The sequence below is a fragment of the Mya arenaria genome, chromosome 14 (assembly GCF_026914265.1).
Source record: "Mya arenaria isolate MELC-2E11 chromosome 14, ASM2691426v1".
Taxonomy (NCBI): domain Eukaryota; kingdom Metazoa; phylum Mollusca; class Bivalvia; order Myida; family Myidae; genus Mya; species Mya arenaria.
This window is the reverse complement of record NC_069135.1, coordinates 16,952,421-16,980,138: the sequence shown is the minus strand read 5'-3', so window position 1 is coordinate 16,980,138 and position 27,718 is coordinate 16,952,421. Positions and strand designations below refer to the sequence as shown.

The 27,718-nt window shown below is 34.5% G+C and overlaps 2 protein-coding genes across 4 annotated transcripts in view; one reads left to right on the top strand and one right to left on the bottom strand.

Moving 5' to 3' along the window:
* The window catches only part of LOC128218473 (neuroglian-like), a 37,934-nt gene extending 31,108 nt beyond the window's left edge, over positions 1-6,826 (top strand). For all 3 annotated transcript variants that reach the window (XM_052926144.1, XM_052926143.1, XM_052926145.1), the window contains exons 23-26: positions 1,237-1,291; positions 2,884-2,904; positions 3,221-3,490; positions 3,756-6,826. In XM_052926144.1, coding sequence (XP_052782104.1) covers positions 1,237-1,291; positions 2,884-2,904; positions 3,221-3,490; positions 3,756-3,945 — 536 coding nt within the window. In that variant the 3' untranslated portion in view covers positions 3,946-6,826. The remainder of the gene's footprint in view (positions 1-1,236; positions 1,292-2,883; positions 2,905-3,220; positions 3,491-3,755) is intronic.
* Positions 6,827-16,047: 9,221 nt separating this feature from the next.
* Positions 16,048-26,943, bottom strand: LOC128215882 (uncharacterized). The gene is made up of 11 exons (XM_052922491.1): positions 26,937-26,943; positions 26,464-26,597; positions 24,500-24,708; positions 23,280-23,342; positions 21,534-21,708; positions 21,048-21,105; positions 18,256-18,333; positions 17,618-17,700; positions 16,928-17,231; positions 16,624-16,722; positions 16,048-16,421 (listed from the first exon to the last, which is right to left on the bottom strand). The coding sequence occupies exons 1-11, from the start codon at positions 26,941-26,943 to the stop codon at positions 16,378-16,380; spliced, it is 1,254 nt and encodes a 417-aa protein (XP_052778451.1). The 3' UTR covers positions 16,048-16,377.
* Positions 26,944-27,718: the final 775 nt, after the last annotated feature.

Genomic DNA, 27,718 nt, shown 5'->3' with positions numbered 1-27,718 from the left:
ATGAGACCACTTTCTATACATATGAGACCACTATCAATGCATATGAGATCACTATCTATACATATGAGACCACTTTCCATACATATGAGACCACTAACAATGCATATGAGACCACTTTCCATACATATGAGACCACTAACAATGCATATGAGACCACTATCAATGCATATGAGACCACTTTCCATACATTTGAGACCACTATCAATGCAAATGAGACCACTTTCCATACATATGAGACCACTTTCTATACATATGAGACCACTATCAATGCATATGAGATCACTATCTATACATATGAGACCACTAGCCATACATATGAGACCACTTTCCATACATATGAGACCACTTTCTATACATATGAGACCACTATCAATGCATATGAGACCACTTTCCATACATATGAGACCACTAGCCATACATATGAGACCACTATCAGTGCATATGAGACCACTTTCCATACATATGAGACCACTATCAATGCATATGAGATCACTATCTATTCATATGAGACCACTTTCTATACATATGAGACCACTAGCCATACATATGAGACCACTTTCCATACATATGAGACCACTATCAATGCATATGAGACCACTTTCCATACATATGAGACCACTATCAATGCATATGAGACCACTATCCATACATATGAGACCACTATCAATGCATATGATACCACTATCCATACATATGAGACCACTATCAATGCATATGAGACCACTTTCCATACATATGAGACCACTATCTATACATATGAGACCACTATTTATACATATGAGACCACTTTCCATACATATGAGATCACTATATATACATATGAGACCACTTTCCATACATATGACACCACTATCTATACATATGAGACCATTATCCTTTCATATGACACCACTTTCCTTACATATGAGGCTTATTTCCATGCATATGCACTTAAAGAGCTGCTGTACCACTGACCTTTTCTAAATAACCATGATAGAAGCAATCTCCAGTGTTCTTACATTTCTTTTCCAAGCTCAAAGTTATGCATTTTACGGTATCTGGTAATAAATAGTAAATAGAATAAAAAAATATGATTTTTCTTATTGTTCATTTACTGTTGGCAATAATATAACTGAACTACTATTATGTAAAACATTTTTTTCTTATTCAGCGTTGTGTTTATAAACTTATTGCAATGTGTTTATAAGCTTATTTTGTCTATCTTGTATTATATACATTTTCAATTTCTATTTCTAGCCAAGAAGTCTGAGCATGAAAAAATGTACCCTGATAGCGATGAGGATTATGATAGGTAAGATTGTTGATATGAAAGTCACCTACTAATTCAACAATATCTGATATTACTTCAATGCTGTAGAGTGTCCATGTGATAGTCACCTACCAATTCAACAATATATGATATGACTTGGATGCTGTAGATTATCTTTGTGAAATTCACCTACCAATTCAACAATATCTGATTTGACTTGGATGCTGTAGATTATCTTTGTGAAATTCAACTACCAATTCAACAATATCTTATTTGACTTGGATGCTGTAGATTATCTTTGTGAAATTCACCTACCAATTCAACAATATCTGATTTGACTTGGATGCTGTAGATTATCTTTGTGAAATTCAACTACCAATTCAACAATATCTTATTTGACTTGGATGCTGTAGATTATCTTTGTGAAATTCACCTACCAATTCAACAATATCTGATTTGACTTGGATGCTGTAGATTATCTTTGTGAAATTCACCTACCAATTCAGCAATATCTGATATGACTTGGATGCTGTAGATTATCTTTGTGAAATTCACCTACCAATTCAACAATATCTGATTTGACTTGGATGCTGTAGATTATCTTTGTGAAATTCACCTACCAATTCAGCAATATATGATATGACTTGGATGCTGTAGATTATCTTTGTGAAATTCACCTACCAATTCAACAATATCTGATTTGACTTGGATGCTGTAGATTATCTTTGTGAAATTCACCTACCAATTCAACAATATCTGATTTGACTTGGATGCTGTAGATTATCTTTGTGAAATTCACCTACCAATTCAGCAATATCTGATATGACTTGGATGCTGTAGATTATCTTTGTGAAATTCACCTACCAATTCAACAATATCTGATTTGACTTGGATGCTGTAGATTATCTTTGTGACATTCACCTACCAATTCAGCAATATATGATATGACTTGGATGCGGTAGATTGTTTTAATATCGCAACGTTCTTTTTTTATAATTTTTATATATTTGCCAGTTTCCCAAGGTTCAGATTGTGACATCATTATTTATTTTAATCATTTGTGAATTATCACAATAATTAAAGGGACTTCACCACAGATTTTATGTTGCCACCCTTGGTTCAAGTTTAAGGTCACAAAAAGAGATCAAAATCCCAGAAATGTATATCCCATATTGAGAAGATTTTTAGAGTGCATGTTGCAATCAGATTGGTTCAAGGTCAAGGTCATGCTTAGAGGTCAAAGGCCATATGACTATATCATGGAAAAATAGAGCATTTTCTCTTATATTTTTTTATAATTATTAACTATATGGCCTAACTAAAACTATTGCTGTTTTATCAGTTACAAACATTTGGTTCACATTTCACACATCCTTTTTTTAGTATTATTGCCCTAATAACGTGAAAATCACTTTAAACCATCACAATAAAACAAACAACATAAAACATGCTACAGGAATCTTAATTAAAGGAAAGAATGTCCAGAAATAAGGTTTATAGAGCTCTTCCAATAATAGAATTTACCGTGGACTCTCATGATGTTAGAGTGATCTATTTTGAGTAAAGCATGTCATTAAAATTCATGTAAATTTATCCAACACTCTTATTTCAAACAACTTTTATTTCTTTTTTAGAAAAAGATACAAGGAAGATCAGTAAGTGTTCCATTCATATTCTGTTTTCTTTGTTTACTAACACTCTTATGTAAATATGTATCAAAACACATTTATTTAAAAATTGTAAATATTCATACATGTAAAAGTCCATGAGCACACAAGTATTATAGAAGATAAATTCTTTTGTAAAAAAATAACATTCTTTTGTTTTACAAATAAAAATATAGAAGAAAATTTTTATTTTAACAGGAACCAAACTCATAATTTGCAAACAAGCTGTTAAAAGCTAAGGCAAAGCTAATGATTAATTCAGTGAAAAATATGTTCTCAATACCCTTATATGTTTTTATTTCAGCTATGATGACTATGGTGATGAAAAAGAAAGGGAATACCTTCGCGATGATGCGGACAGAGATGGAAAATATGACGATTACAGGAATTCGGATTACAACAGAGACTCATATAGGGACGATTATAATCGGGATAATGATAGAGACTATTATCGTGACAATGATCGTGATTCATACCAAGATGATAATGACAGGGACTCTTACCGAGATGATCATGATGATGATCGTCATGACGACTATGATGACAGAGGTTATGCTAGGAAAGACAGAGATAGGTACGAGGCAGTTTGCTTGCAGTATTATGTATATTATCATCTGACCTGTTTTTGAAAGTCTTAACCAAAATTCTTTGCTTTAAACATTTACGCTATTTTTCTAAAGAAAGGTATGAATTGTTGAGACAGAAAGATTAGATAAGCAAATTCATATGATAAAAACATAGAGCTTAATTAAAAAAAATTATGTGTTGACATTTTTTTCAAACATTTTTTATAGAAATATGCAAATAATAAATCACATGTTTTTTTACTTCTTTATTAGATATGATGACAAATATGATGATCAAGGTCGAGGAGCGACCAATTATGACGAGCCAGACGACCAAAGTTTCCATGATGACAGGAAAGGGTACGGGGAATACAATGATGAGCGCTCAAAGTTCGACAAAAGTGGTGCCCCGGTCCCGGCCCCTAGACCACTTTATAAACCTCGATCTGTCACTGATCTATAAATAACCACCTCAATGCTAAGGGCAAATGAATACTGTACGATTTTATATGTCATCATTTCAGAATGCTACATTCCATATTGTTAACTATGAAGCCATGTACTTACATTTAATGTAGTATAGTTAACTATTTTTATATTGTAAATATCATATTGTTAGTAAGAATTGTAAATGTATGCGATGTTCATTATATACATTAAGGTTTTATAATATCAATCAAACAGTTTAAAGGATTCCATTTTGTCATTAAAATACATATCATGTTATATAATGTGTTACATTATTTTGTAAGTTGTTTATTTACATTTGGAGAGAACAGTTATATTGTTATGTGGATAATGAATTGAGGTCTTGCTTGCACTGTTAAACATTTATTTCATAGATATGTTATCATTTATGACAAATATTTTGAATGTATTCATTTATGTTCATAAACTTCTTACAAACATATAGATGTACATATTAAACGTATAATGTCTCCATACCTCAAGGCAACTTGCACTGCAATATATTCACCACTCACACTTACTATGCATTAAGCATTCACATATATTGTTATTAATTAGAATCCATCAGTAGTTTCATTGTGTAGTTTCTTAGATTAGATTCTCCGATTTGTTTAAAACTTCTTAGCTTATTAATTTCATTTATTCCTGAATTGTTTAAACATGATACACTGGTGTCATTTGCACATTGAACACTTCCACTGATGTGTGCCATCCCCACCATATTGAATGTGCATATACAGTGTACTATTTAACCTGCATAATAACAATGTCTGTTGAATCCCCTCTCTACAAATGTCTATTGTTCCAGTGCTATGACTTTGATGTCACTTTAATTCCTCATTTTACTTTAATACTACTTGCATTTAATATATTTATTTCTATAATGTGTTTAATAATACTTAACACAGAAGTTTGTAAAGAATGAACTCCTGCAATTTCCTTTAGTTTTAATTGACATGTAAAACTTCACACCACTGTAAGTACATGTTTTAAGTATTTATCAACTATGTATAAATTCCATGAAATGGGGGCAGAATATTTATGAATCTATTTATGTGTTAACAGCGTGTTGTAAAAATCCTAGTAAGAGTAGAGATTTAAACTTTGTTTAAGAATTTGAATGATTTTGCCAAAAGAATAATGTACTGACTATATGACTGTCATGCAACAATACAATAGTTTATAAATACATGTATGTTTAGGGACATCTAGATTTTTATTTTAGTTTTACAAACAATTTTTTGGAAATAGTTTGTAAGTGTGTTTAAAAACTCTGATTCCATGTCATATTCCTAGTCATAAATTCACTAAATGCTACTAATGTACTTTGCTGACTAAGTTCAAAATGAAGGTTGTCCTAAAAACCTGTTTCATGCAGTTTGTTACATGACCTCATATTGTCACACACACAATTTTCAAATATTGCTCATCTGTTTTTGAAAAATAGTAGTCATAGTATTTGGATGGTATTGGTGTTGCATTATCTGTCTACAAAAGCTTTGTCAAAGTTCTGACTCCCACACATCAGAGAGTATGTGAGAAATGCAGGCGGGTAAGCTCAGTTGGTAGAGCACCTGGCTTGTAAGCAGAGGGACATGGTTTTGATCCCCAGTCTGGGCACACACTTTTCTAAGTCGGTGACATTAAACCTTGTCCATCAACCATTTAAGATATTGGGATGCAACTTAGAACACATGGTGCCAGAAACTATATGCACTTGTGGTAGCAGCGTCCTTAATTTTGGCTTTAATAATTGTTAAGTCAAACCCCTTCTTACTGAAAAAACAACAACAGACAATTATAGGCATTGCTTTTGTTATATTAAACAGGGACTAGTAATAGTTTTGAAATGAACATAACCACATAAAATGTTTGATCTCAAACCTAGAACTCAATGAGTTGAAATGCTGAACTTGAAATATGGAGGAATTAAATTGATAAATTTATCTTTTATTGGCCACCAAAAGTGTCTTGCCAGTACTATATCTACTTGCACAATGTGTTCTCATTCAAGCTTGTCAATTAATAATGAACTTGTAGATTTGTCATTCCATCTTGAGAATATGTGTTGAATCTCAGGCAACTTAGAAATTTAGTATATTTAATGAATAGTATATTTACCATGTATAGTACTAAATCATTCATTCATTAAGCACACCATCATTTTGGTATCACAAAACCTGAAGAAATTGTATATATGTATAATGTATTATGAATATTATATATTTCATTGTTTTCTTTTTTACAGCTACAGTCTTCCTTTTAGAAAAAAATCCATTCCTGCTTATGTTAGGGGACATAATTTTATGTGACACTTGTGTTAAACACAATAAACTGTACATGTGCATGCTGTAAGTTGACATAATTGTTGAGTATCTTACAGAAAGCATGGCAATTATGGCCAATTTAATTTCTCAGTTTTCTGCAGAGTTGACACTTGTCTACAAGTTATGGTATAAGCTAATATCAATTCAATTACTTGTTTATGTTATGGTATAAGCTAATATCAATTCAATTACTTGTTTATGTTATGGTATAAGCTGACAATTCAATTTGTAAACGCACACAATAAATGTGCAATAGTCAATCATTCTGAGCAAATTCATTTGTACAATAGAATAAGATTTACTGCGTTTTTGCTTGAAGTGCATCATTGCAATGCTTTATGTTCTGTTCCAATCTGTCCCTTCTGCTCTATGCATTGGCTTATTTTATATTAGTGCTTAAACATGGACAGTTAGTAGTTGTAGTTACTGTGCAAGGATCTTTTGAATAACTATTTCACAACTATATACACATCAATTTCACATACTGCTCATTATATGTGCATTATGTTTTCTACTCAACTCTTTTTGAATTAAATGACCTCAAATGAGTATTGTTGTATGTCTTTGTATCTTAAAAATGGGTTTCTTATTGAAAATAATAGAACATAGGAATTATTACTTGTGTATTTCTCAATAAGCAATACATATCATGTGATACTGGATGTTTCTTCATCTGATAATATCACAGCCTCACATAACCCAATAATGCCTGAGGCCTGATATCAGATGTTGATACATGATACAGGGCAATACTGGGTACCAGGTTTTAGCACATCCTTCTAAACATGAGTACTTGTAGGTTATTTGACAACATACCCTAGAATTCTTAATCAATAATAATGTTTGGTCCATATCACATTAGATTTAACAGCACTACATCATAGCCGAACAAGTGTTTTTATCAAAAGTGTGGTGTCCCTAAACAAGAAGAAACTCGTCAGGAACGATGTATCAAACAATAGGTACAACCATGCAAAAAAATGCCTTAAGCCTTGTGTGCTTGCATGGGTAATTCTTGGCACAATATTTTCACCCCAGGTCAACTGTTTTTAGCCAAAGAATGATAACCCTATTTCACAAGAAAATAGGTTCAAGGTCTGTCTCTCATGGATGGTCCAAACCAAAATTGTTTTGGCGTTGTCTGTCCGTCATTCTGTCCTTCTGTCCGTCCGTCCGGTACCATATCTTGGTAGGCATTGATCAGAAACTGTTCAAACTTGATCAGAATGTTCCCCTTGATCAAATCTCGACAACGTTTAAAAGTGGGTCACATGGTGTCAAAAACTAGGTCACTAGGTCTAATCTTAGAAAAATCTTTGGAACATACTAGAGGCATTATACATGGTCAAATATTCATGAAGCTTAATCAAATGTTTTCCATGATTGAAAATTAGGTCACTAGGTCAAATCTTAGAAAAGTCTTGTCTGGAACCATATCATGGTAATAATTGGTCAAGTTATGTTCAAAATTGGTCATGATGTACCCCTTGATGAAATATGGTCCACTTAAAATAGTGGGTCACATGGGGTCAAAAACTAGGTCAGTAAGTCAAACCTAAGAAAAATCTTTGGGACATACCAGAGGCATTATACATGGTCAAATATTCATAAACTTAATCAGAATGTTTTCCTTGATGAATTCTTGGACTTATTTAAAACTGGGTCACATAATCGAAAATTAGGTGACAAGGTCAAATCTTAGAATTTTTTTGGCCAAAATGGAAATGATTGGTCGGATTATGTTCAAACTTGGTCATGATGTACCCCTTGATGAAATATGGACCGCTTGTAAAAGTGGGGCACATGGGGTCAAAAATTATGTCACTAGGTCAAATCTTAGAAAAATCTTTGAAACACATTTGAGGCAATATGTATGGTATTATATTCATGAAACTTGATGAACTCTTTGACATGTTTTAAACTGGGTCACATGTGATAAGAAATTATGTCACTAGGTCAAATATTTCAAAAATCTTGTCCAAAACTATTTTATGGTGGTGATTGGTCAGATTATGTTCAAACATGGTCAGATGTTCTCTTGGGTTAAATTTTGACTGCATTTTAAAAGTGGGTCATATGGGTCAAAAACTAGGTCACTAGGTCATATCTTACAAAAATCTTGGGAACACTAGAGGCAATACATCTGCTTTAATTTCCATGAAACTTAATCAGAATGCCTTGATGAAATCTTGGAATAGTTTGAAACTAGTAGGTCATGTGGGGTCAAAAATGAGTCACTGGGTCAAATCTTAAAAAAACCTTGTGGACACTCTAGAGGCTATATTTTTTGCAATATATCTGGATCAATCTTCATGAAACTTGATCAGAATGTTTGCCTTGATGAAATCTTAGATTAGTTCAGAACTGGGTAACATTGAGTCATAAACTAGGTTTCTTGGTCAATTCTAATTGTTACATTATATACAATTTTTCTTTTTAATTCAAACAGTTGCAATCAATCTCATACTGGTATATATATTTCATCAACAATTGATTTCCATTCCTTGTCTTAGCCCAATCAGGCGGGGGATATCAATTCAACGAATTTGCTTGTTGTTTTTATAAGTCAATAAGTGTATGGCGTCAGAAGTCCACTCTTGTCACAATAAAATCATAACCAATAGGTTCTGAGCGCTGGGACACACATCTAGTGTTGCAGCCCAAAGTTACCTCTGACACAAAATAATTTCGAGCAGCCACTGGTAGGCGTCTCAAGTTGGAGACAGACTTACGACCGGTTTTGTGCTTGTCTAGGAACACCATTTTTCAGTGCTATCGCTTGTTAAACAGCAATTCGAGGGGTGAATGCGAAAAGGTTCTAAGTGTCATTAAATAAAGAAGAAGATAGAACCGTTTCGCTTTCACCACTTGAATTATAAGCACAACCTTCCAACCATGACTGGCTGAAGCTGAGCCATTATAATCACTCTTGACCAATAAATCGACCTTATTTTAGCTGACCTGAGCAAAACTCGCTGCAGCTGACCAATTGTAAAAACTATTGACCAATAAGTCACCCATATTTCAGCTGAGCAAGACTTGCTTAAGCTAAATGACATGTTAACAGCATGACAAAATTGAATGAAGCTTCTAAAACTTTGGTTGTTGAAAGAAACTTGAAAAACAATCTTAAATTCTACAGGAAAAAGGGTAATACTAAAATACAAAATTGACTTACTGTTTAGTTTTGTTGGTTGGACGATCATCACATGATATGTTGATGACAAACTTTCTTACATTTGAAACTAAATTTGAACCATTTGTACAGTTTTGCAAACCAATAGTCTCCTTCGACGACATATACCATTATTATCTGATGTTCTTTTAAAGCAATAGCATTTAATTTTGGACTAATCAAAATCCTTAGTTTTCTAGCAATTGGTAATATTCTCCTTAGATTACCATAGTTATGACCATTTGAGATACTGTCTTGCTACAGTAAAGAACACATACAAAACTTTACCGTACCTGCAGCTTGGCAAACAATTTTGAATATCTTTGGGGTTGATCTTGACCTTTGAACATACTTACATGTACATATTTTTTTTAAAGAAATGCACTGCAAAATGACGCTGTGTACAATTTTCCGAATATTTTTAATATGAAAATTAGCATTGATGACTTTTTAAACCACTCTCTTTATTTTGACATGTGCTGTCACTTAACCGAAGGAATAGCAGTAAGATTTCAATTGGTTTCAACTGGTTAGGAATCCATCACAGCAGAAGCGCTACTTTCACAAATTGTTTATAGCAGAATTTTGAAAAATATTTTTCAATAAATTGCAAATATAATTTTTTTTTACTCAGGTGCCTGATTTAGGTGCGTAATTGCTGATCGGGTGAGATGGTCAAGGTCTTTAACTGCATTGTCTTCTACAAGCACCTTAGGATTTCCCATTTCCAGATTAATAACTTCTGATCAAATAATTATCATACAATTCTACTTCTAGTTTGTTACATATATTTTTAGATGTAAAAATAATTAACAAAGTAATTACTCCACTGTCTCAACTAAACTCTTCTCTAGGATTAAACAAATACATCTATTTTTGGTGTCGTAAATAAACATGAAGAAAAATAAGATTTTGCGTTTTATTAATTGAAAGTATGTAAAAATAATATCAACAACATGAGCTATTTACCGGTACATATAGTGGTAAGTTTGTGTACCAAATATTTACTGCTTCTTTAGCACTTAAATGCATGTACATCATTGGAAAAGATTGTCACCAGTGAAGTAATCAAGAGTATGGCTGCAGGTTGAAATCCTTTCAAATATTTATAAGTCCAAATTAATCAATAAATGCAGAAACATCTACAGGAGATATACATGATGTTATGAGTATGTGTGTATCTATTAGTTTTAAGACATGCATATTCTTAAAAGTGTTACAAACTACACATTTTTTGACAAAAGTAGAAAAAACACTTTTGCAAATAACATTGTATGAAAATGTTGAAATAAACAGGACGTTGACTACGTTTATTTTTGTAACAACAAACATCAATCTAATCATACCTTGATTTACAGTTTACTAATAACAAAATAAAACAAACAATAACAAAATATATGACCACGCTTTAAAACATGGCACTATCAGATTTTGTAACTTTATCCATCCCAGTCTTGCATATCATGTTATCCCACAAAAAAGTATATCTTAAGCAAAGAGTCCCCATCTCCAAATCAAAACTTAGGTAAAATGTTATGAATATCTCACATTACTTCGAAGTCTGACTGCTTTTTAATAGACTTTATGGGAAAAAATCAATTTAATAAGACTGTTGTCATGAAACCAAAGGATATCCTACCCATGGTTTAATAATCCTTGCATATACACACCATCAGCTCCAGTGGTTCATATTCCCTCAGAGACAACATTTTGTTGTAATGAATATTCTTAATCTAATAGGTTCGACTAAGTTGTGTGATTTTCATACAACTAACTGACAACTTCTAACTTTTATCATCCATCGAAATCAAGACACCAATAACTATGCTTAAAGGAGTCGCACGATCTATTCATAAAACTTTGATTGAATTTTTTTTGTTCAAAATCAGTGCTATATCCTTTCCGCTACCATAGCCGCCTAATGCAGACCCTAAATTCGGGTGTCCCCATTACCTCTATCATTCACCGGCGAACTACCACAGCAGTGTAAACCGTACTCAAATATTCGGCTTCTGATTACCGCTATCGTACAGCGTGGGAATACCGCTTATTTTTATAATCTTGTACATGTTTTGTTAAAAGCAGAGACTTAAATCTCCCGATTAAAATGCGTTCGCAATTAGGTAAAAATGTTTATCAATTTTGAAACAGTACAAATTTATAACACAATTAAAGAAATTAATTACAAACATTATATAGTACATAAAATTATATAACATAACACCCTTATTAATCAAGTTTGCATTTCACGAATTAGTGACATATACATTATCCCTAATAAGGTAATGTTCTAGTGAAAATGTACATTTTTCCTTTTACTTAAACCCTTTAATAGACACATTGATACAATAAAATGCATTTTATTTGTTTTATTATGTAACGGCAATTAAAATATTTACTTATTAATAAATATGACATATCGGCATAACTACGCTCTGGTTGACTTCGGAAAAATACAAAACTCTCATTAATACACTACGGATATGATGAATTTTGAACATATGTAGGAAAAACCGTAGACGTGTGTTGTAGTAAATTGATTTAAGACAATCATCAGTAGGTAAACGCACATGCAAAACAGCGCAATGGTAATCCTGTGATATGGAGGTTGTGGTAATTTTCATCTTCGGTATTGGCTACTTTTTTAATGTTTATAAAACTACTATAGGCGAGTTTTGTAGATAGGAATTACTTCTTTGAACAATTTGTTAAGTACATAAAGGATAATATTATGCATTAATACACTCTGGTAGTTCTAGCACAAACATTTCAGGTATATGTATTTCAAAATTGCCGGAGACGTTTAATGTTATGATCAATCTTTGAATTATACCACGTGTGCATGCATAGATACACTATGGCAGTTTTAACTTTTGTAGTAACTCGATTTTTATGTCTGTTGTTTTCCTCATAAATACGCTACGGCTTGTATTTGATATTTCTAAAACAGCAATTTTGTACTACAGTTCTTAGTAGAAAAAGGTTTTCCAAAATATTTCAAAAGTATAATGCTTAAAAAGATGTTTGTAAGGCAACGTTGCGAAATGTTTTTATTATTTCAATCATATCATGCATGTGTGTACTTGAATTGGAGTAAATTGAAAAAATCCACATAAACACTCTCTGGAATGTCATGTGCGACTAAACTATGTATGTATAAATACGCTATTTTAGCCGTGCTTAATTTTAATGCAGACATCACATTATCACAGTTTTCCAGGCAAGTGTCATTCTATGTAAAATTCAGTAATAAAACAAAAAGTGAAACTTATGATTTAAGAAGTGGTGTAACAATGTTTGTGTCTCTAGTTCATTGTTGTTTGGGTCCTTGACGTGTACCCCTTAACAGGGCCTATTTTTTACTGTTCGACTAATGGGCTTGTCCCTGCAGTTTTCATTATATTATACATATTTTTGTTTATTTTAGTTTTTACACATGCACAGAGCGATTAAAAAGCAATATGTTTTTTATCAAATAAATCAGAAAGGAATTAAAATAACAATTCTCTATCATGATATTTTACACACATGTTCATTCATTTCCTATATAAATGTATACTTATAGGACTAAAATCCAAATACGATTCATAATTCATTTATATATCAAGTTTATACAATGTATAGATCATTTATTTACATCATAGGAACTTCAGGAAAACATAGGGATAAAATCAAACATGACGAAAATCAATAATGATAATAATTTTTCTCCTATCAACAAAGAACACATGTACATAATTATATAATAGAAAAACATAGACCAAAACATAAATCAAAATATTTGACTGTAACTATTATATGGCTAAAAATATCGCAAGATTTGTCACGGGAAACAACACAATCACAGCATGCGATTTATGAAAAGGCAACAGAGTCTAGTGGAGTTTCTGGTGCAATGCAATAGCATCGGTCTGTAAAAAGAAATCACATATTGATGAATATTTGTTATAAAGACACATTGTTAGCGACAATTGCATTGTATATGTGTAATTTCGAAATATATGTCCTCATTTTAAGCATGAAATGTTTAATTCTGTAAAAAACATTAAAACAAACATTATTCGTCCCCTCAGGAACAAAATGTTAAAACCTGAACAACATTTTGTTATGATTATTTCATCAATACTATATTGAATATTTATTTTAATACATGATCGAAACAATTATCTAAACGGCGCTTTCTTGTACTAGACTCTGAAATTCAAGATGTGCCATTAAACAGTAGAAATAATTTAATGTATGCATTTTCATGAACTTCAGAGGCCGTTCATTGTTTCGATTTAAGGGTCATTTCAAAATGCAATTATATAAAAAACATATATTATTGAAAATGTTTTACATACATGAGTTGTTGTTTTCCGTTCCTCTGTGTTTCTGGAGCCATAGTCTTGTTGGACTTGACCTCAATTCGGCCTTTGCTAGAGGTAATGCCACGATACGAAATAAAACATTCCCTTCAATAAAATAACATTTCATTTGAGTTTTATTTTATAAACATTAGAATTATACTTGTGCAAGCTGACTCTGCACTGCACATCGCCAAAGAGGTCAGGTTAAAAAATGTCACTTGTTTGTTTGGATTTCCTTATACGTGTGCTATTCCCGCCGATAAGTTGTTCTGCAACCTAAAAACAGAAACATAAAACATTAAACAGCTGATTGATTTTAAAAGATGTTGTTCATGTTTCATTTTGGTGGTACATGCAACGATCAATATGTTATTAAACCTGATTATGGTTACTATTTAACATTCTACAGCATATTTGTAATATACTGTAAAAAAGTATTACCATTCTCTCAAACAGCTTATAGGTAGCCGGAGGGTTGACGCTTTATACATGATGAATCACAAGCCGGATGTCCACGGCAAACCACACACAGTAGGTCCACAAATAAGCACTTTGTGTTGGTACACTGTAAATGTTGACTGTCTACAACACCCATGCCCTTTTTGAATTAAAATATAACTTTGATGCATGTTTTTTTCCCACTTTCCTTTTGTATTTACTTCTTCGGTCAAACCTTGTTCTGTCGGCTATTTATTATAGTATAGGATTGAAACATGTCATCGGGATGCACACATGTTTTGATTATTCCCATGCAGTGGGCATAAGCTTCCGGTCCGAAATATTTCATGCCATGTGTTCCCCTCTGCTGAGCATCCTAACTTTGCCATCTCTTTTCGTGGACTGATTTTGCGATTGACCAATTGATATGTTCTTCCGGTGTTTAATGCGTGACACGACTGTATAGATTGTTTTTCCAAACGCCAGAGGAACTGATGTTTTAAACTTGTCGGCAAATACAACATGATCATCCTGTGATGTTTTCTCTTCAGTTCTCTACAACTGTTTGAGTCAACCTTACTTTTATCTTTCGACTTAAGTACGCCTGGCAATTCCTGAGATACCCCATGACACACGGAGCACCAACGATTCTTGAATGGTGACCGTGACATTTGATCATTGCTTCATCGACAGATATGTATTGATGCACGTTGTATTAAGTCATGCTCCTTTCCCATACAACTTTCATAACAGGGGTCACTGTGGTTCCAATGTAACCTTGATGCGACCTTGTGATATTTGTCCGGTTGGTTTATTGTCTATTGCAGTGGTTTTCATGGCAACTGTGACAGCTATTTTTTAATGGATGTTCTGTTGATATATTGATATATTTGCAGTCACTATTGGTTTCCATGATAACTTTATAGCGATCACGTAATAGATATCCGGTTGGATTTATAAGAAAGTTATAGCATATATTCAACAGTTTTAAAAGGAAGCGTAACTAGTGTTAAATGACCTTCAAAGGCAACGTCGCCTTTGAAATGGGTTGTGTTATGTTGATTACGTATTATGTTTATACAGGAAATACCGTTGCGTAGTTTTGCATACTTCTAGATTCAAGAACGCTACCAAAGTGGACTTAAGTGACTGATTTAGTAACATGAAATGTCTACCTTATCGAAGTTAACACACAAATATCACAGTAATACCATTGCGCAGTTTTGCTCATTTCTTAAATTTAACAGTGATACCACAGCATACTTCTGATACAAGAGGAAAAGCTTAAGCATGCTGTTTTATTAAAGCAAATTTACAAAAGCCAGAGGCGAATAATGTTGAATGGCGATTTTTATAGAAATACCGTTGCTTATTTTTGCATGGTTATTATATTTGAAAGAAATACCGTAGTGTAGTAACTGTTTCTAAGACAAAGTACCATAGGGTATTAATGCTGTTTTAAAAATTCACAATCCTTCTTATTTCAATGAAAAACGTACCACAAATTTGTGGAAAATGTGCATTTTGCGGCTGTGGAACTGGACGTACCTACTTTTTCGGTACGTTTCAGTCGTCTACAGTATTCCTACAGTAAAACAGTAGCGGTAACCAGCACCCTTGAAAAATTGGTCTGCATTAGGCGGCTACGGTAGCGCGTCGATGTACGGTAGCGGTATTCGAAAGGATATTTCACCTTATTAAACATGGTTCGCCCAAATCACAAGGTACATAAAGCATAACGTTTTGACTACACTGGCCAATCAGGTTTTCCAATACCAAGAGACCAATTGAGTAAGAGCAGACAAAAGTATTCACATAGGCTTCCTTTACTTGTGATACAACTGATCCATAAAACACTTTTCACCATTTCACATTTAAAAATCAAAACATATACTTGTAATCTCTCTAGAACAGTGTTCCAGTTTGATTGATTCAAATCACCATGGACTCATCAAACTAATGAAACCAAAATAAATGTCCCATCTAATACTGAAAGTCACTTGTATGAATAGTAATTAGATCTTAATTGAAAGAAAAACAAAAAACAATTGTCCAATGAGGACGACCACTGCTTTTATAACTTGTAGCGGTATCAACCATTCCACTTTGTCAGAAAACCAACGGTGAACATTCTCAGATCAGATGTCAGGTCTCCGGATGGGACCAAGGCTGCCATCATCAACTGAAAACACAAAATTGAACATTGTAATCTCATTTCTTCACCATGTCTTTAGGCACTTAGCCAGGTTTCAACTTTTTTTCAACTTTTTTTTAAAAAGTAAGTATTTTCTTGATATTTTTGTTGAAATCATTTCTTCTACCGTATATTTACTCAAACTGAATTTATTATCCGATCCCTCAGTCAAAATCCTTGTCAAACCTACCCCAGTCAGGAGGGGCATACCCCCGTCCCACAGGCACCCCTGCCCTTCTCCCCTGCGTCATCAACAATTCCAGAATCCCTCGTCTTCCGACTCCCACAGCTGTTGAAGAAAATATACAGTTAGACAATTGTTACTTATATTTTTCATATCTAAATAAACAGGTAATCGTTAATGTTTTTTAAAGAAATGTTTTTATCACCTATCGTGAAGTACATGAACTAAAAACGGAACAATTCAATAAATATATTCATAATTCAAATGTTTTTTTGGAGACCTTTTCCTGAACTCCAAGCTATTAACTAACCTCCAAAGAATGGATCATCCCCTGCACCATTTACTGCTGACTGACGTGGCACATTGCCAGGGTTGGAATTCTGGGAAATGGGTTTAGAGGTTTGATTGGCTGGGATGGCAACGGCAGGTATTATCCGTGAGGGAAGCTTGACAGGAGCTACTTGGGGCATATCATCAACATCATCATCATCATCACCATAATACTGGTGAGCCGGCATTCCTGGGGGTTGTGACATCCTCTGAGACAGCGAAGGGCAGGCTATCATTCCCCGCCCAAGACCAAGGGGCTGCTGTATTGGTAGGCCTGGGTTACCCTGAAAACAAATATACCCATAGAGATAAAAGCTGTATTGGAACTTGGCCTCTTACATTGAAATAGCAAAGATTTGAAGCATAAGCATCAGTTCCATATACTCCTGTCCGTAAAATTTTAATCTTTGCGTCCATTACTAGCAGTTGTCAGAAGGGTACAGGCTCTGGTAAGACTTTGATGGTTGATGACATGGAACCTTATATGATTACCAGTAACATTTTTTCTACAGTTGACACCCTGCTTGACAGTACCTTACATCCTTATCAATGTGATTGATGATTTTGGCAAAATTGTGAATCATATTCATGATACTATGATACTAATATACTGCACATTTAAACACACATTTACACATATATCGTAATCCTACAGCAAGCCCAGGCCTACCTGAAATATGGTAGGAGGGGCAGCAATGTGACAAGAAGGTGCAGCCCCTCTTCCTACAGGCCTTGGCTCCTGGAGGCTCATGTCTGGAATAGAGCATTATTGTAGATACTACATATAGGATGATTGAGATATATTAAGGTTATGTCTACAGACAATTGTTGCTAAAAACCGAAGTGATCGTTGTAAACGACGGATGCTCCCCCACAGGGTTTATATTTTAACGGAAAGTACAGAATGATAAAGAAATACTTTTAGTTTTTCTTCAACTAATTCAAAGTTTCAATTTTATGAAGTAGAGCTTTCCAAACAGTTTCATTGAATTCAAGTTACAAGGAAATAGAATGAATACAAAAGAAGCTATTATTATAACACATTATATAGAAATTAAAAAGCATCCATAAAAATCATCAAAGTGGAATGTGCTGATAATATGCGCATCTCCACTTTAAGTTAGGTCACATTGAATTCAAGTAGGCAGTTGCTCAGAAAAAGTGGACATACACCACACTATTTAGAAATAAAAGGGTCATTACCTAATAATAAAAGCATAATAAAAGCATTGAACCAAAAGTACAGATAATATACACAATGGCTCTTTTAAGTAGAATCCCATCAAGTAAAAAAGGGTAGTTTCTCACCACGCATTCCAACAGTGAGTCCCCTGCCCCTGGGAGCATAGTCCTCCTGTATACTATTCCCCATGAGAAAATTGGAAGCTGTAAACATTAAGTATACACATACAATAATTCATAAGAGGCAATTGCAAAAGGACACATTTTCGTGATCTGTAAAAAACATAGAATCTACAATACATCAATGATACTATTATTAAATTAAATATATTGCTGCATACTTTAAATTGCTTCACTCTGTTCTCGTGACACAAAAAGTGTCTACTTAATCTTATGCTGGAGCAGATCATACTGGAATTATTTATTTATATCCCCTCTAGCCTACCATTAAAAGTGTTTGCCACTACTAAATCAGGGCTAATTGGAAAATATAAATACAAGCTCAGCCCAGTCAACTGTTCTGCTTCTTTTGAGTTTAAGGATTGCAAAGTGATAGTGAAACTTGCATGGATCACTGTAAAATTAGATTAACTGGAATTTCTAAGTAAAAAATTAAAGGGGGAAATTTGCATCATATGCAAGATAGAGTCACCATACTTGATTGTGAAAAAGTTCAATGCAATACACAATATAGTTGTGAGTTATTGATTTATATGAGCTTATGTGCAAATCTTTAAACAGAATTTCAAAGTCGAAAAATAAATGGGCAGAATTTAAATTATATGCAAGATATAGTTATTTAAATGTATTAATTAAGAAGGTTGAATGGTTGGGAACCTGTGTCTAATGTTGTTTCAATGCAATACATGCTGTATTTGCTGACTTAAATGTGGTGACATGCAAAACTTTAAGCAGAATTTCTTTGTCCAATAATACAGGGCCATTATTTGCCAAATATAGTTATCTCGCTTGGTTATTCAAGTAGGTTGGGTGGTTGAGTACCGTTGTATAAAGTCTCAATGCAATACATCAATCAGTTTCTGATATATAAACTAAAACCTTAGCCAGAAATTCTATGTCAAACAATAAATGACAAATATTTGCATTTTATGCAAGATAGAGTAATCTAACTTGATTAACTAAATCAGTTGGATAGTTGGGAACAAATGTCTCAAGTTTAATGCAATAAATGTGTTGAGATATTGACTTAAATGTGGTTTTAGGTAGGCTGAATGGTTGAGTACCATTGTATAAAGTCTCAATGCAATACATCAAGTAATGCAAAACCTTTACCAAAATTTCTAAGACAAACATCAAAGGTCTATACCGTAAATGACTGGGTATTAGACGCACTTTTTTCCCTCAGATTTTGATGCAAAAAAATGCCTGCGTATAATACCCAGTAACTTTTTTTCTGAGGTCAATTTCAAGCCGAGAGTTTGTTTAGACTTATGTAGAAAGGGATGTTACTCGCGTCATATTGATCGAGTATATACGGGTTAAAACGGCAGTTGAAGATCGGGATACGGTATATCGTAAGACGTTTATAATTTCAACAAAAATATTTTTTGATTAAAGTTACCGTAATTCAGTTCGGACACTCTAAATATTTGGACACCCATAATTATTTCCCAAAATAATTTATTTTGCGTACCTAATTTTCGGACACCCAAAGGACATCAATCATAACTTTCATAGTTACCAAGTTTCACAGACGAAGATTATTGATTTTTATCTTTACAATGCCTGGCTAGATTACCTAACCGTATACACCACTGTGACAATTTAATTAGTTACTACCCATCCTAAACGATTTATTGCCTGTTGAAAAGGAAGTGTGATATATTTATTTGAGGATTAAACAAACAACAAGGGCAATCAAGGGATTAAGAAAACATCGACATGACATGTTTGTAAAACGATCTGCCAATAAGCTTTCAAACTTGTACCACACTTATAGACTATATGAAGCAATAATCGTACAGTTATACATTAATCCTGCATAGCAATGTCCATGCTCTCCACGAGATCCTCGTGGGTATAACTGTAAGTTGTGTGACGTCACACAGTGTGACTCTTTGATCTGAAGCCGATAGAATGTGTTTATTCAGTTCAGTGCATGTATAAAATGGTGTTTTAATTAACTTCATGAAGGATTTACACTTATAGGCGTAATAAATAAGTTTATGACCATTGATTACTACGGATAAAGTGGTAAAAAGCAAACATGAAGAAAAAAGGCAGGTTAAACAAACATGTAAATAAAATGTAAAAATGATAATTTTCTATGTATTCGGAGAGCGAAAAAAATAATTAATTTATGGTGTCCGAACTCTTGTGAATTACGGTATTCAAAATTATTTTGAATAATAAATTGAATTAAACAATAATCAAACTTACATATAAAAAAGCAAAGTTGGGCACTGTCAAAATATTTTTTGCATAACATAACTTTTCATTCTCGACAGTATGGTTTTAAAGACAACCATCGCCATTTTCACGAAAAAAATAATTTTTGTCACTGTCGACAAACATGGTGGCTGAAAATGCCGGACGATTTTGACATTTTTTCTATGCGTCTTTTAACCAAAAACATAGATTAAAAGTTTTTTTCTCGGATTTTTCACAGATTTTTTTCCCTGCGTCTAATACCCCCTATCGTCTTATACCCAGTCATTTACGGTAATTAGCATTTTATTCAAATAAGTGTTATTTTACTTCATAAACTAAGTGGGTTGGATAGTTGGGAATACAATTCAAACATTTCAATGCAATACATGATGTATTTGCTGAAATAATGACTTAGAGGTGCTTACATATAAAACCCCAACCAAGGTGTGACGCTAGGGTGAGTAGTATAGCTCTCCTTTTACTTTAAAAAGTCAAATTCAAAACCATTTTTCATCCTACAAATGTACCTTGAGGATTATTTGGTCTACGGAGCGCTGTATAGTCCTGTGTTTCTGGAATCTGCTTCTGTAATCAAATGTTAAATCTTGAGCACACTTATATTTTTTATAATCACATGACATTATGTTTCACCAATCTTTCGCAAATGTTCATTGCTTTAGCCAAAAGTCTATACTAGGTTACTTTAGCTGGATTGTAAAGATGGCTACAGGTATAAATCACTCTCAAGTCAACCTCCTGGGTAGCAGCCTCTACTGGTGTCCCTTTTTGAGGGGCAAACCTCTCATCCTCTAAAACCAATAAACTCTATGACAGGTTTGATATTTTATGATTTTATACCATTACCATGATTTATAGTATGTTTCAAGATAAAATTAAGGTTATTTCGCACTTGTAAGTGAAAACAAATTTATGGTGACACAGATCAAAATATTACTTTTTGACATCAAAGTGGAAAGCTGAAGATAAGTCATATTCTACCACTATCTACATACTTTGGCAACGAAGATGGTGTCATTCTTTGGTGCAAGTCTAGCCTCCTGTTTATTGCACACAGGCATGCTGGAGGGGGACAGGACTGTAACTCGGCCTGTGTCCTCACGTGCAGGTATGTGTGCCCTTGTCAGCTGAACGTCGTAATCCTTACACAGTGAGTCAGAAATGGCATACCTGGAGAATATAGATGTAGATAAAAAGGAGTATAAGCAACTCAGGGAATCAGATGTGTGGCCTGCAGGTGGCGCTAAAGGTCACCATGACATTGGCCCAAAAATCAATAGAGGCCCTTGAGTGACCATGACCAATGTGTATATCATGTTTAAAGACTCTGTAACAAGTCTATAACAAGTCATTTAAAACTTATTGAAAGACACGTGACAACATAATCTCGATGTGACTACCATGCTTCCAGGGGACACATAAAATAAGGAATTGGCAGAAAGAGTCCGACAGATTTCAGTAACATCATGTCATAGAATACACACAGTGATATTGATATTATTGTGACATAAAAAATATTTATACGAGTAAAGGCAAACTTAGGAGAGATACATCTTTATTTACTTCAAATAAGGACACTTGGATTCTATTTGCCATGTGACACACAATTATTTAAGAGAGACCCATATACTTAATTTGTATTTAGTATTTACTAGGGATGCAAATGAATATTTAATTGAATGCAAATGAATATTTGATTGAAAGATTGGTTTTTCAAATGTCAAAATCAAAAATTTGAATATTCAATGTTTTTTGTTGAAAAAATAAAATAATAAACCTTTTGCCTACAACTGTGTTGTTGTGTATATCGTTCATTTGTCTAGGTTTTACAACGATTGTCCCCTAATACCAGAGGCGTGAATATAATAACAGTATAGCGTCATATGTCACATATCGTCAGGAACTTTTACCAGTCCCCGTAACATAACCATCACTGGCTATGAAACAAGTAAAATCAATCAAATTTTAATTATTTTCTGTGCATCTAAATGACAGTGCAAATTAAGGGTTTAAGGACTCATCCTTCCACCAATTGAACTAGGCAATATTTCTCAAATTGCATTGATGATATAAATGACATCTGCTAGTTATGTGCTATATACTGTTTTCCATGTTTTTATATATTGTGCTTTGAAATGTAACTGTATTGTTAAAAGTTTAAGGATATAGTTCCTATATTGTTGTACAATAGATGAATCAAAATCAATGTTTTTGTTTTTCATAATTATATTTAGTAAAGGTCAGTCCTAGAACGAGGCTGCAAGTCCCATGAACAACCTTACGTTGGTGTAACGTCATTTTACCAGGAAGTTACAACCTTCTCTGATCTTAATTCGCATATTATAAAAATATGATTACTGTGGAATTGAAATAATTCAATCCTGTTTTTTGCTCATTCAAAATGTATTGCTATTTGTTGGGATCTAAATGGGGAAGTACAGAGGATCTGGGGAAAATTGGGATCCATTGCAAGTCATGGCAACAACGAAGGGTAAAAAGATCCTGGGCATTACAAAAGCGAATAAAAGTATTTTACTACAACTTCTTAAATATACATTTTGGTATTCAAATATTCGATTGAAACAATTACCCGAATATCAATTTGCCATTTGTTTGCATCCGCTGTATTTACATATCTTTGTTTATAAACTTAAACTACACCCCCCCCCCCAATCCACATGTGATTTAATGGATCTGGATCAAATGCCATATAACAAGGCAACAAAAACAGTAATTCTTACGCATATCTCTTCACTATTCCCAGGGAGCAGTCTTTCACTTCCTTCTCATCATGGTACTTACACCTGAAACCATTGATTAACTGAGACTGTACAAAACAACTTGATATAAGTATGCATTGTGTTCAAACTTGAATACAAACTTTTAATACCATTAGAATTAAATATTGAACAATAGAATGTATGTACAATTGTTATCAATATTTCTAAACGAACCAAACGGTTCATGCCTAGAGAAGTGCTAGTACATTTGCTCATAAATTAAGTCTGAAGTATGTTGATGTATGAAACTGAAATAACTCTTCATATATCATAAACACTCACTACAGACATAAGACAAAATAAGTTCTGATTCAGGGTAGCACCATAATCCCAAAATAACATTCATAGTCCCGGACAGGTCTGACCTAAGAATGCCCCTTAATCTTCCATTATGTAAAATGCAGCTTATGTGGTGTAAGACTCAAAAGCCCGCTCGGTCACCATCTAAGACCTAAATTTAACTTGGTGTTTGGCTGGCAGTTCTATTCCCCATCTAAGATAGCACCTAAATGTCCATGATGTTGAATGCCCATTACTGGTGTTTGATGCCAAAGTTCTATTCCCCATCTAAGATAGCACCTAAATGTCCATGATGTTGAATGCCCATTACTGGTGTTTGATGCCAAAGTTCTATTCCCCATCTAAGATAGCACCTGAATGTCCATGATGTTGAATTCCCATTACTGGTGTTTGATGCCAAAGTTCTATTCCCCATCTAAGATAGCACCTAAATGTCCATGATGTTGAATGCCCATTACTGGTGTTTGATGCCAAAGTTCTATTCACCATCTAAGATAGCACCTGAATGTCCATGATGTTGAATGCCCATTACTGGTGTTTGATGCCAAAGTTCTATTCACCATCTAAGATAGCACCTAAATGTCCATGATGTTGAATGCCCATTACTGGTGTTTGATGCCAAAGTTCTATTCACCATCTAAGATAGCACCTAAATGTCCATGATGTTGAATGCCCATTACTGGTGTTTGATGCCAAAGTTCTATTCACCATCTAAGATAGCACTTAAATGTCCATGATGTTGAATGCCCATTACTGGTGTTTGATGTCAAAGTTCTATTCACCATCTAAGATAGCACTTAAATACCCATGATGTTTAGCAAATAGTCCTACTCACCATCGGAGATAGCACCTTAATGTCCATAATGTTAAATGCCTCTTACTTGGTGTTTGGCTCATAGTCCCAGTCGGAGGATGTGAGGGACTGGATCAACAAGGCCTTGGACACCTGATTGCCCACGTGGGCATGCAGCTCCTGGAAAAGGCCCTCAATCTCGTACACCTTCCGTATGCGATTAGGCGCACCAAGTCTTGCCTTTCCATGGATCCATTCCAGGCACCGCTCAACTGCATCATAGTTTTCACCCGCTCCCTAATAAGAGGGGGTAGACATACATCCATAACATGTACATTCCAGTAAATGTCTGATTTATTTACCCGCCCCCTGACAATAAGTATGAAACTTGGCTTGATAGATGTACATTCAGATGAGCTTAACTTGTAAGAAACCAGCAAACTTACTCATAACAAGAGATGTTTGTCAAACATTTTTCCCCTTGAGCGCCATGTTGTCAGGAATATTTGGACAATTGAATGAAATAATGCATGGACCCAAATGACAGCTGATTTGTCATTGATATTGGATTCCTTTTAAAACAAGAGATGATTTACAGTTTGTCAAACATTATGCCCCCTCTGAGCACCTTGTTGTCAGGATTATATGGACGATTGAATGAAATATGCATGGACCGAAATGACAACTGATTTGTCACTGACATTGGATGATGTTGAGGCAGTTTTAAGATTATGACCATTCAAAGTGTGAGGAAAGTTTGAGGGCCATGGGTGCAGGCATTGTCAAGTTATCACTTAGACAAGCTTTTTTTGTTCAAGGTCACTGTGATCTTGACCTTTGACCCGATGAACCCTAAAATCATAAGGGGTCATCTACAGGACAGGCGCAACCCCAAGTCCAGTTTGAGGGCTATGGATGCAGGCATTGTCGAGTTATCACTCGGACAACGTTTTACAATTCAATGTCACTGTGACCTTGACCTTTAGCCTGCTGACCCCTATGGTTGTTGGGGGTCATTGGGCTAAAGATCAAGGTCACAGTGACCTTGAATGGTAAAAGGTTGTCCAAGTGATAACTTTACAACTGGTCAGGCCCAACTTCCATATCAGTTTGATGACCATAGGTCTAGGCATTGTTGAGTTATCACTCGGACAAGCTTTAAAATCCTTTTACCATCAAAGGTCACTGTGACCTTGACCTTTGAGCCGATGAGCCTGAAATTCAATAGGGGTCATCTCCTGGTCAGGCCCAACCTCAAGTTTGATCACCATATGTCCAGGGATTGTTGAGTTAGTACTTGGACAAGCTTTGGTCTACCCACGGACCGACCGAACGACATGTGCAAAGCAATATACCCCTCTTCTTCGAATGGGGGCATAATAATGACCATTCAAAGTGTGAGGATAGTAGGTACAGGTTTTAATCATGTGCAGATGATGACTGATATTTGCATGTATTCTTTTAGCAGCAGGGAATAAGTAAATATGATGTAAATTTTAATGACAAATATGAATTGTGACCTTGACCTTTTACTCTATTACCTCAAAATCAACAGGGATCATTTACTGGTCACCCCTCCAACCTAAATGTTAAGTTTGAGGGCCATGGGCGCAGGCATGGTCAGGTTATCACACAAACAAGGTTTTTGTGTTCAAGTTCAAGGTCACTGTGACCTTGATCTTTGTTGTGATAACCACTTAAATCAAAGGGGGTCATCTACTGATCAGGCCCAATCCCATGTAAAGTTTGATGTCCATAGGTCCAGGCCTTGTTGAGTTATCATTCGCTCTAGCTTAGACAACCTTTTCGTGTTAAAGGTCAATGTGACCTTGAACTTTGACCCAATGACTCCTAGAATCAATATGGGTCATCTACCGATCAGGTCCAACCTTCAAATCAAGTTCGATGAACATAGGTCCAGGAATTGTTGGGTTATCACTCGGACAAGCTTGTGGGGGAGCTGGTGGGGGGGGGGGGGCATAATTAAAACTGCAAAGAATTTCTGTTTTTGTTTTTTCATCTTCAATTCTACCAAGGCCCTAATGGTATTACCAGACAGTAGAGGGGTGGGTGTTCGGACAGTTCTCCATTCGGGTTGATAAAGTTCTCAATGTGGATCCACAGGCCGGTGTAGTTTCCATCTGCCTGCTCAAAATTTTCCACAGGAATCTGGTGGGTGTCATCACCTAGGGTAGGAATAACAAGCTGTGAGATGGTGAGATTTAAACAGGGGTGATTAACACTACTGTGTGTCAAGTTCTTATCTTGACCGTGGGTTTAAATATCATGCTGTGAAATAAAGCGTTTTAAATAGCGGTGATTTACACTACTTTTTGTCCGGTTGTTGTCCTGAGCTTGGGTAGAAATAACATGCTGTGAAATGTAGCGTTTTGAACAGGATGTTTGCTTGATTTACACTTTTTGTAAAGGTAAATGGCAGCCTCCGGAAAACATATTTCACTTGATCCACTTCAATGGGAATCAAACTTCAAGAAATATTTCAACAGTTATTTAAAATAATGTACCTATCATTAGACTGAGAATTTTTTGCTGAATAGGTTATTATATGATCATAGTCATAATAATCACAGCTAGAATTCTACCTGATGACCGCGATGATGTAAAAGCCTTAATGGGGCTATACAGTCAGGGCTTCCAAGTCACCCCAGCTCCCGGGTTTTGACGCACAGAAATCGTAAATGACCCAAAATAGACGCATCATAAATTTGTAGTATGCTTCAGTTTTGACCCGAGAGAATTTCAGTGTGAGGGTCGGTATCACCTGAAGGGAGCCTCAATGCATGATCTGAATGTTTGTTTAATCCGCAAGAGCAATTGACACCCAAAGTGACAAGTGATTATCGATCTGGAATCTAAATTAACAATAGCGAAAAAAAAAAATGGTTTGGTGCCAATCTGGTGTATAGTCCCTTTAAGCCAAAAGGAATGTGTTTCACTGTTTAGTCTAAAATGCTGCCTGAGCGTGTTGCTTTTTTACAAAATACTGACAAAAACAACAATTTCGTATAAATATCTGTCATAAAAAGCAATCAGTATAGAAAGGAAAACTGGATCTGAAAGACTGAAAAATAGGTAGAGGAAATAAACAACTCCCTGACCATAGCAAAATTCTTAATAAACTGTTCATTTTTGGTAAGAACATGTCATTGCCTTTAGAGTGATTTCAAACGATATAAATCAAAAAGCTGATTTACAATGTAGTTTCTTTATTTTGTGTATCATAGTATGTATTTCTTATGCTTGCTCTACTATACTTTCTCATTACAATACAAGTGCATGTTTATGT